Here is a 10503-nt window from a genome sequence, read left to right as displayed (position 1 = left end):
CTCAGGCAATTCACTCCCCTCAGCCTCCCAAAGGCGCGCGATTACAGGCTGAGCCACCGAGCCCGGCTTGTTTGCCATTTTTAAGAATGTTTGGCTTCAGATGAACTCTTAAGGTGCCTTATGTGTGTGTTTGGGTCAAATGATGAAGTGCTTAGCCCTGAATTTTGTTCTCCTGCTTTTAAGCACTAGCATATCTGTATTTCTCAGTTGTTTTGCAGGAATTGGGTTACTGTTTCAAAATAAGTATGTAAGAGAAAGTGTAGCCCTACATTTTGCCTCTAATCAACAGCCAGAAAGTGAGGTCAGAATGATAGATCAAAGAGGAAATAAAGCTACCCAACCCTGAGCCTCAGTTTGAAATCTGCCATTTAGTTTTGAGCAGGTGCTTGTACTACCTGGTCAAAACTACTACTTCTCTCTCTTTCTCTCTCCACCCCGCTCCCGGTCTCTGTCTCTCTCTGTCTCTCTCTGTTTCTGTCTATCTCTTTCTCTCTCTCTGTCTCGCTCTGTCTCTGTCTCTGTCTGTGTCTCTGTCTCTTCCTATCTGTCTCTCTATGTCTGTCTCTGTCTCTCTGCCTCTCTTTCTGTCTGTGTCTCTGTGGGTCTCTATCTCTATCTCTCTCTGTCTTCTCTCTCTCTCTGCCATTTTCCTAGAACCTTATTTTTAATCTATTTTAAAGCTGTTCTGTATGAGTTAACCAGTAAAATTATAAGAGGGGCCCATCTCAGGTGTGGCCGTGAAGCTTACTACCTGAGTGACCTTGTTGTGTTTAATCTCTTAACCAATTTGAACCTCAATTTTCTTATCTGCAAAATGGGAGTAATATCACCTAGCTTACAACACTGTTGTAACAGTTGGTGATATTGTGTATAAAAAGTACCTACCATGATAACACTTTTGGTAAATGTTTAGAATTTTTCTTTTCTTTTTTTTCCCCCTTAAAGACCACTGTGGCAGCATGGCATTTTTCGTAGATCTTTTTTTTGTTTGATTGGTTGTTTTACAGATTCTCCCCCCCCCCCCCTTTTTTTTAAGTAGGGCCTCACTCTATAGTCCAGACTGGAGTACAGTGGCATGATCACAGTTCACTGCAATCTCAACCTCCTAGGAGCAGGAGTTTCTTCCTTGTTAGCCTCCCAAGTAGCAGGGAATACAGGTGTGTACCACCAACCTCAGCTAATTATTTTTTAAATTTTTAATTTTTTTAATTTTTAGAGACCAGGTCTCTCATATTGCCCAAACTGGTGGTGAACTCCTGGGCTCAAGCAATCCTCCCACCTTGGCCTTTCGGCCTTCTGAAGTGCTGGGATCATAGGCACGAGTCATTGCACCCAGACCAGCATCCTTAATGTTGTCCTCTTCCCTCTCTCTCAAATACCACTGATGTTGTTTAGCCTTCCTCTTCTCTACTCTCTCAGTTGGTCTTCTGGCTTCTATTTTGCTTGTTTTTTTTTTTAAATTCAAAAAATATTCTTAATCATATATTTTTAGACACAAGTTCTTGATATGTTGCTGAGGCTCGTCTTGAACTCCTGAGTCAAACAATCTCCTGCCTCAGCCTCTTGAGTAGCTGGGATTACAGGCTCGAACCACCATGCCCAGCCCTGCTTTCAGTTTTGCCCTTTCAAGGCCTTCGGTCCTTTGCAGACCTGTCTCAAGGGCTCAAGAGTCCTTAACTAAGTATCAATTTTCTGAGTCTTTGCAATTTCCTGGCTGCATAGGAAGGCAAAAGTCATTACGTTAGAAAAATAGTTACTACTACTACTAATTACCATAGCTAATGTTTATTGAACATTTACATTTACAACACTTAGCGTGATTAACTTATTGAATTCCAAAACAACACCATATGTGTGTATCTATTTTACAGATGAAGGGACTAAGAGAAAGAGAGGTTTCTTAACTTGCACAAGTTAACATACCTAGTTTGTGACAGAGATGAAATTCTAACCCAAACTTCTATCAGAGAGTAAAATCTGAGTTCTTTAATGTGTGGTACAAAGGGCCCATGGCCTGCTGCCTGACCCACTCTCAGCCACTGCCATTGGATCTCCTGCTTTGCCTGTTATTCTGAGAATCACTGGGCTACTCATTGTCACTTGTGAGCATCGTGTTCTCACCCAGGTGGCCGCTCTGGCTCCTTAACTTGTCCCCCCTCACTGGCTCCCTCAGGCACAATGGCCTCCTTACAGATCCGGGACAACAGGCCTGCTCCCTCTGTGGGCCATTTTTCTAGGAAAGAGCTTTTCTGGGCTTGGCCTTGGGTGACCTTTTTTGATTGACATCCTCCCTCTACCCATTTATTAGTTTTTAGACCTTATGCCCTCTCTGAACCTCAATTGCCCCCTCTATAAAATGCTCATAAAACTCAATGTCCAGTCTTCTTAGACTCTAGGAGTCTACGAATAATGTCTACAAAGAGTTGGTGCCCCTTGAAAAATGTGATTTTAGAATTAAGAGGAGTACAAATAGCACGTGTACAAATAGCATGTTTACAGTGTGTTTTTATCTTTTTCTGCTTTCATTTTCCACATTTTTATTTTCAAGATCTCTACATGATTTGATGAAGACCGTAACAACTATTCTAATTATCAGTGACAGTTTCTTTCCTAACATCATCTTTATGCTCTTAGTGCCACAGTGTATTTTATGAGTGTTGTTTTGGGTCACCCGAGTCCTTTTCGGAGTGAGTGAGTGAACAATCTAGCTGCATGGTTCTCAGTGCAGGTCATTTCCACATTCTACAAGGGTGTGTAGAATAACTACATTCACTCTTGATTAAAGAGCTTGGGCTAGCTTGATCAAGAAACAGCCCATTGGAGATTCTGGAAATCCTTGTCTCGAATTATTCACGCTAAGAAATACCACAAAAAAACCCCGAGCCCCAGTTTCTCACCCTCCTCTAAGTAGAATGTTGCACAACTTTCCTCGTCTTTCCCTGTCCCTTCAAGACACGTCATGCTGACACCTTGCTGCTATATCCCGGGCACCGTGTAGCTGAGGTTGCTGCAGCAACAGCACACACGGAGTAACATTCCTCTGCAACTACAGTGGCTGGGATGTGAGTCAGTTGAAAGTTTCACTGGGTTTTTATTAGTGTCTGATGCAGTCCCATGTCATCTACAGTTCCCAGCCTGTCCAAGACTTACACAGGATGATGCAGAGACTCCATGCTAATCACCTTCAAATGTTAGATGGCCCAGAGTTGTCTCACTGAAGCCACTGCCGTTGCTGGTTCCTTCCACAGGACCTCTCACTAATATCTGCAATAAGAGGCCAAAAGTAAAACTCGACCCCACTGCTTGGAACTCTGTTTCTACTCTTGCATAGATCCTGTGTGCTCAAAAAAGCAACAATGACCTTGGATCAAGAAGCCCCTCTTTTCATCCAGGGCGCTGGAAAATGGTTAACGTTTGAGAAGACATATTTTTAACCCAGTTGCTGGGAAGAACATGGGCTGAAGAATAAGGATGGAATTACTGTAATTCTCTATGGGAATTTGTGAAAGTGGAACTTGCCATTTGATGTTAATCAAAAGTGGGCATAGAGTTATTGGTGACTTCTAACACAGGATTTGGTTTATTTTTCAGACATGGAGATGACTTGATTGTGACTCCATTTGCTCAGGTAAGCACAGCTTGGTGAAGGGGCAGGTTCCTCGCAGATTTGAACATTTAATTTGGGGGGATTAGTTCTGGTTCTTAATTTAATTTAATTTTAAATCAATCACAGTGTAAATACAAATTCTGTGGTTCATTCAAGCAATGCAAAGGCGATGCTAGAGTATCTGACTTTGGCCTTACTGATTTGTTTCCTATAAACCTATAGGCCCTTAAAGTGTCCTTGCTTCAAATGACAAATTACCTAAGGGATATACTTAATTGGGCCCATATTTCCTTAACTGACAGAAGCACTAGGAGCAGAAGGCCACATAACGGATCAAATTATGTTTAGTATAATTAGGTACACGATTAGTGCTTGAAATTTAATATTCCCATTCAACCTGATACCTTATTTACATATGTTATTTGTACAAAGATTTAGCTGAGTGATATGTTTATGTTGATTTGTTCCTTTTAGGTATTCAAATCATGAAACTACTATAACCATGTGACATAGATGCAAGATGGTGATAAAATGACCTAAAGTGTTTGGAATAGATATAAAAGAGTTAATAACTGAGTGTTCTGTGTGTAGACTAGGGCTTCTTAACATAGCTGCACTTTAGATCCATCTAGAGAGCTCTTACCCCAATGCCCCATCTTCACCTCAGGTTAATTAGTTCCAAATATCTGGAGATCAGATCCAAGCCTCTGTATTTTTTAAGGTCCTTAGTATTTTCCAGTGTGCAGGAAAAGTTGAAAGCCCCTGATACAGACAGCTAGGGATGAAATGGGATAACACTAATTTAACATGGGCATGAGGTAGGTTTAAAGCCACCACTGACTGATAAGAAATGTTAGGTATTGAAATACAAGTAATCCTGAGAGATTATAAAAATTGCAATCAGGGCCGTGTCATAAATAGCTGCAGCACCTTGGACACCTCATTCCAGTTCTCTGGGCTCTCTTTTCCAATCGGTAAAATCAGGGGATGGGCTAGACGAAGAGCAATTGGCCCACAGTTAAAACCTTTTCACTGTTGCTAAGGGAACGGCCTTGAAGGAGTCACTGAACTTTCCACACCTGACTTCCTCCTCTGTTAAATGGCAATTCCAAGAGTAGTCACCTCAAAGAGTTGTTAAGAGATTGAAATAATAATGCCAGGCTTGTAAAATGCTCAGCACAATGAACTTCTAGAAAATATAAGATTTAATAAGCTTTGTTATTTGTTTAATTATATAGAGATAAAATTGCTCTTGGATCTTAAAAATGTCATAAAAAGTATTATTTTTGAAAAATGAATAATAGCAGTGGTTAGATAGTGGGATTACGTATAGTTCTCCTTTTTAAAATTTTCTTGTCGCTATAGTTTAGATAAAAATGAAACCAATCCATAAATTATGTGAATAAATAAATATAAATAATATACTATGTAATAGTGATTTTTAAAAAATTAATGCTGGCAATTATAAGTAGACTATGATTACTATTCTTTTCAGATGGTAAATGTCTCGTTTGCGTAAGGTTTTGCTGGAGATCATTAATTCCTTCTAATAGTTATGTTTCTATATCCAAAAATTTTACACTTAATATGCTTTAATCATCTTATGAGACACTAAAATCTTATAAAAACAGGAACTTTTAATTGGTTACTTTTGTGTAATTCTATATCTAAGCACCAAGAGCTAGGTGAACAGATAAAATAAGGCAATACTATATAGCCATCACCAAACATGAAACTAATGGTCCGGTCCTTCCGATTTGAGTTTATTCAGGTAGCTATTCTTGTTTCCAACTAAAATATCTAGGTTTTATTGTAAGAAAAAATATATCTGTATATATAATTTAAAATGAAAAAATTCTGTAAATGTTATTTTGTCTTATTTCAAGTAGTAGTTATTTCTCTCCAGCAAATAAATTAATAAATTTGACTTGGTTCCTGCCATCACTGCTCTTAAATTTTAGGGAAATATAGTCTTTAACATTAGACATTTTCTGTACTGTAACTATAATCTCAAAAAAAACCTAATAGAATTTCAATATACTGGGAAATATATGTATGCTTATATGTAAAATATCATTTAATCTATACTAGTAAGTCATTCATATACAAAATGTGTACTCAATACCCTTGAAATTGGAGCTTTAAATATGAACCAACTTTGTGTAATATACAGGTATATCTGATGCCCGAAAATAATTTTGTACTGTGTTTAGAAGAGTCATAGCACCTTTCAGAAGGTAGTCATCACCCCAGAGACTACAGATTCTTTTTAAGTAGCTTCATCAAAGTTTTCATAAATGACCTTTTACTGGGAATATGATCTCAAAAGTCCTACTAGAATTAAAAAACAAAAAAACAAACAAAAAACAACACTAATGAGGCTTTAAACCTACCTCATGCCCATGTTAAATTAATGTTAAACCCTGAAGAATCTCACCACTGATAAGCATCTTTGGGGAGCCAGGTAAGACAGAAAGCCCAGTCAGCATCAGTTTGTCTGTGGCCTTCTCTTAAGCCCTACTGTGCACAGTTAGCATGTTTTGTTGACCTAACCACTAACTCTTCATTTAAAAAAAAAAAAATACAAGCTAGATTACTTACCATTTAATGGTAAATATTGAATGCCAAAAATATAAGATGAAGTAATACCAACCTAATTTGGCCTAATATATCATAATTGCTATTGTCTATGGACAGAAAACAGCTGATTTTAGAAAATCACTCAAAAAAATATTCAGCGAAGTTGGCCAAAAAATCGATCCCTTAGCATGCTTTGGAGTTTAGAATTTCCTGCTAAATTCTGGTGAAAAATCCATACTGTTCTCAAAATAAAACTTTTTGCATAAAAAGTTTGGAAAAGCAAATAATAAGCAAAAAGAAGGAAAAGAAAATTTTCCATAACCCCATACCCCCAAATAACTACCATTAACATTTTCCTTCACTTGCCTGTAGATTTATTTTTCTGTGTGTACTTTCTTTCCCAGGACTCCTAAAATGGCCCACCACTGTTTCAAGTGGTCAAAGTTTCTCTCCCATTTCATCTTCTGCCTCTTCTTGAGAACCCATTTCTTTATGCCTGAGTGCATCTCCAAAACGTCAAAGGATCCCTCCCAGATCTTTCCAAATCATGGTTTCTTTTGAAACAAAGAGAACAAAATCCTACATTACAAGAGAATTTAGAAATTCATGCAAAGATACGTCACACTTTGTTGGCCGGGCTAAAGCCTAAACCATCTTGGATAGACATAATTTGTAGAAACGATCCTGCACTATCTCTCCATATTCTACTCCATTGTCTAAAATACTGCCAGTGCTAGGCATTCTCTCTGGTATTTAACCTGAACTCTTTTCTACTTCTGATTTCTGCTGCTTTCCCTTATAAACTCAGAATCCCGTTGACCGCTCCTCCCCCCAGAGTTACATCTTTAAATATTTTTTTGGTTTTAATTTTAAAATAGTCTCTTACATTTGTGTTGAAATCTTTTGGTGTGGGTATTTCGTTAGGCTGGGTGGGGAGAGGAATCCCACTGGGGTATACGCTTGGCAGCTGGCCTTTTTCCTTGCCAGGGTTCTTTGGGGTCAGGGTGCACCAAGGAGGCACAAAACTGGCAAAATGTGGAAAACCTTTCTCTGTAGCCAGCTGCTTCTGGTCCCATTGGTCCCATATTTGTGACACAACCACCTTGTAACACTCTAAGTTGATTAGAATTCTCATATGGAGTGTTAAAAGAAGTGAAACGTTTGATGAAAGGGAAAATAGGAAACATCCTGGATTTCTGGGGAGACACTCACCTCCTTCAAACTAAGGAGCTGTGCCTGGCTTGAAAATACAGGATAGGAACAACCGCATCTTTTTGCCTTTAGCCAAAATACAGAACTTGGGATACTTCAAGAAAAATATGCAGTAGTTGTTAACACCATAGAACATTTAACACTTCACTGGTAATCGAATATTACCGATATTCGTTCAATGTTCCTACCTGGCTCTCACCCATTGCACCCAGCAGCAGCAATCTTACAGCCTCCTCACGATCCCCAAGCTTGCTGAAGTCACGAGGCCCTCCCTGCAGGGATAGAAAAGAAGAGAGCCATCTCATTTCAGTTGGTTCTATTTTTTAGTTTTTACTTAGCCTTCATTAATTTAAATTACAACTAGCATCATCTGGTGTCTAAGATATTTTTTAAATGGACCCATATGAAATTGTCAATATTCAACAGTTTTGGTGTACAAAGCCAGCAGTTAGCATTCGGTTTAAACAGAACATGATTTGGAAAGAGGTTATCTTATCATAAAAACGACCTTTTTATATTGTGAATAATCATAACTTGACTCCAATTTTTTTTTTTTTTTTTTCTGGAGGTAAAACCAGAGGCAATGAATCCCCTGTGTCTGTGTACCTCCCCTCTTGCCCCCACCTCGCCACCAGTGGCAACTTGTGGCCTGTGTTTTACCGCCATCTAGTGGCACCAAGGGTATATGATATATGAAAAAACCTCAAAATCAATTCTTTCCCTCTTTTTTTTTTAAGGCTACTTTGTTCAGCTGTTTAAGTGTTTAAAGAAGTCTGCAATTTTTCTGCTGTTTTCAGTGATTCCTATTGGTTAGTAAATGTTTAGAAGCACTTAGTCTGAGAACAGTGTATATAAATAACATCGAATGCCTCTTGGACTAATATATGAACCATTATTTGTCTAAAATGTTTCTGTGGCACTACTGGTTTTCCTTTCTTGTATGTAGTGCTCGTTATTCCTAAGGTACTTTTGACTTTGACTAATTTCATTTTTGCTTGGAGAATGAAATGACCCTTAATTTCCTACTCCTTGAGCTATGTGGAAGAAACTTTAGGGAACTTTTTGGTTAGGAAGCATTGACGTAGTGGAGAAAAATATAGGAGCATTAAAAGCTTTGACTACAGTTCATAAGGAGTTGAATTCAGAGGGAGTGAGAGTTTCCCTAGAACAAAAGCAAAGAACAATAGAGCCTAAACTCAGGATCTTCCGTAAAACGGTTTCTAGTTCTCCCCACCAGTCTGTGATAACAAACACCTCCCTTGTGTGTCCTAAAGTGCAAGTGAGAGCTTAAAATACTAATGCAGGTGTACTGTGATGATGACATCTAGAGTCATTCAGCGAGGCCCAAGGCAATACCCCGTTATAAGAGTTTTCTGTCTTAAAAGAAGGTAATAGTTAACACTGAACATAAAATGTATACAATACTGTTTGTTCTCTTCCCCCGCCAAATAACCTAATACTTACGCACACAGAGGAATGATGTGTCTATAAGGTTATTGACTGCAGCAGTGTTTGTAAAAACCAGGTTTAAGATGGACAACCTAAAAGTCACATGGTAGAGGACAGGCAAACTGAATGCCTGAAGGGGAGGCTGGAAGGAAGATTTCTTTTCCCTTTTTATTTTGAAATATTTCACACATGTCAGAGAAAATATCTAGTGATTAGGTATAAAGAAGAAGAATAAAATGAACAGTTTAAGAGCTAGAAGACAGCACCAGTATTTTTAATGCCCCCTGGTGATCGCTGTCCAATGTCATCTGCTGCCATTGCCTCCTCTCAGAAATAATCAAAATTTTGATTTTCATTTGACTATTAAAAGAGAAACATTTGCTTTATATCCTTTTGTTTTGTTTAAATTCGATACCATGTGAAGATATGTGCTAAACAAAAATAAATAAAATATAAATAAAAAACAAAACAATATAAAATTATAGTATGTATTATATTAAATGTCTATTACAACAGAGGCAAAAACCTCTCTACAGACAATTTACTTTTATGAAATAACATTTTCTTTCATGACTGATTTTTTTTTTTTCAAATGAGCATAGAACATAAGTTACCTGCAGGACAATTTCTATTTACCCAGCTGTCAAATGCAGTGGACTTAACTAGAATGTATTAGAATAAAATTATCTGAATTCTGGAGTTAAACTTTTTGCCTAGGAAAGGAATCGATTCGCTGGTGCAATAATCTTATTTTAAATACTTCATTAGTATGTTTGATATTCACTGCCTAAAACATCAATTAAGCTTGCATGATTTAAGGACAGTGGATCATTTATCCGATTTACTTCTGCATCATTCAAGATTTCATGCCTAATGAAAGACATCGTGCTCTGACGTCAGCAGTTAGCGATTTGAATACTCCATCACAGGCAGCCTGACCTTTCAGAGCTGTGAGTTGTTTATATGTGGTAATGAGCCAGGTTTTTCCAGTGACTGAGTTAATCATGGTTGGCTTCTTAGGAAGCACCGTTAACTCCTTGAGAGGAAAATGCTGTAGGTCAGTGTCCCAAAGCATAAACAGCTCCTCATTGGCTTACGCAAATTAATGTCAATTTCAACAATGAAAATAAAAAGGAGTCTGAGACATGTTTGTCTTGGGAAAAAATTAAAACTGACTTTAGGCCAGGTCTGTGCTAGATGAAAAAATTCTGAAACCCGTTCTGGAACCCTTGAAGCAATTAAAATTCGGGGTTCTGTTGTCTTACCAACGCTAGGCATTACGTGCACTCCCCCTGTGTATGCCGAAGCACTAATCAAATGCAATGCTGCCATAATGGGCTAGTATTCACCACATGCGTTCTATTTGCCAGGCATTGTTCTTGGCAGCAAACCTGTCATTTCATATAATCCTCACAACAAGCCTTTGAGGCAGATCTCACCATCATCCCAGTTTTCCAGATGAGGAAGCTGAGGTACAAAGAGGTTAGGTAACTTGTCCAAGTTTGCACATTTGGTACATAACAGAGCCAGGCAGTCCTACTAGGATATTTGAAATCTATGTTGTAGATAAACTTAGCATTCTAGTTGTCACCCAGATCACCTGTAGTCCCACCTAACCTAGGTTCTTCCCTGGGGAAAATGGCCCATTCTAGGAG

The 10503-nt window shown here is 38.3% G+C and overlaps 1 protein-coding gene across 1 annotated transcript in view; it reads left to right on the top strand.

Moving 5' to 3' along the window:
- Window positions 1-10503, top strand: part of PDE4D (phosphodiesterase 4D) — a 241061-nt gene that overhangs the window by 18585 nt on the left and 211973 nt on the right. The window contains exon 2 of the mRNA XM_008059480.2: window positions 3592-3628. Within this exon, the coding sequence (XP_008057671.1) occupies window positions 3592-3628 (37 nt within the window). The remainder of the gene's footprint in view (window positions 1-3591; window positions 3629-10503) is intronic.

The sequence above is a fragment of the Carlito syrichta genome, unplaced genomic scaffold (genome assembly GCF_000164805.1).
Source record: "Carlito syrichta isolate Samal-C Ts95f unplaced genomic scaffold, Tarsius_syrichta-2.0.1 Scaffold304160, whole genome shotgun sequence".
Classification (NCBI taxonomy): domain Eukaryota; kingdom Metazoa; phylum Chordata; class Mammalia; order Primates; family Tarsiidae; genus Carlito; species Carlito syrichta.
The sequence above is the reverse complement of the archived record's forward strand: the minus strand, read 5'-3'. Positions and strand labels throughout refer to the sequence as shown.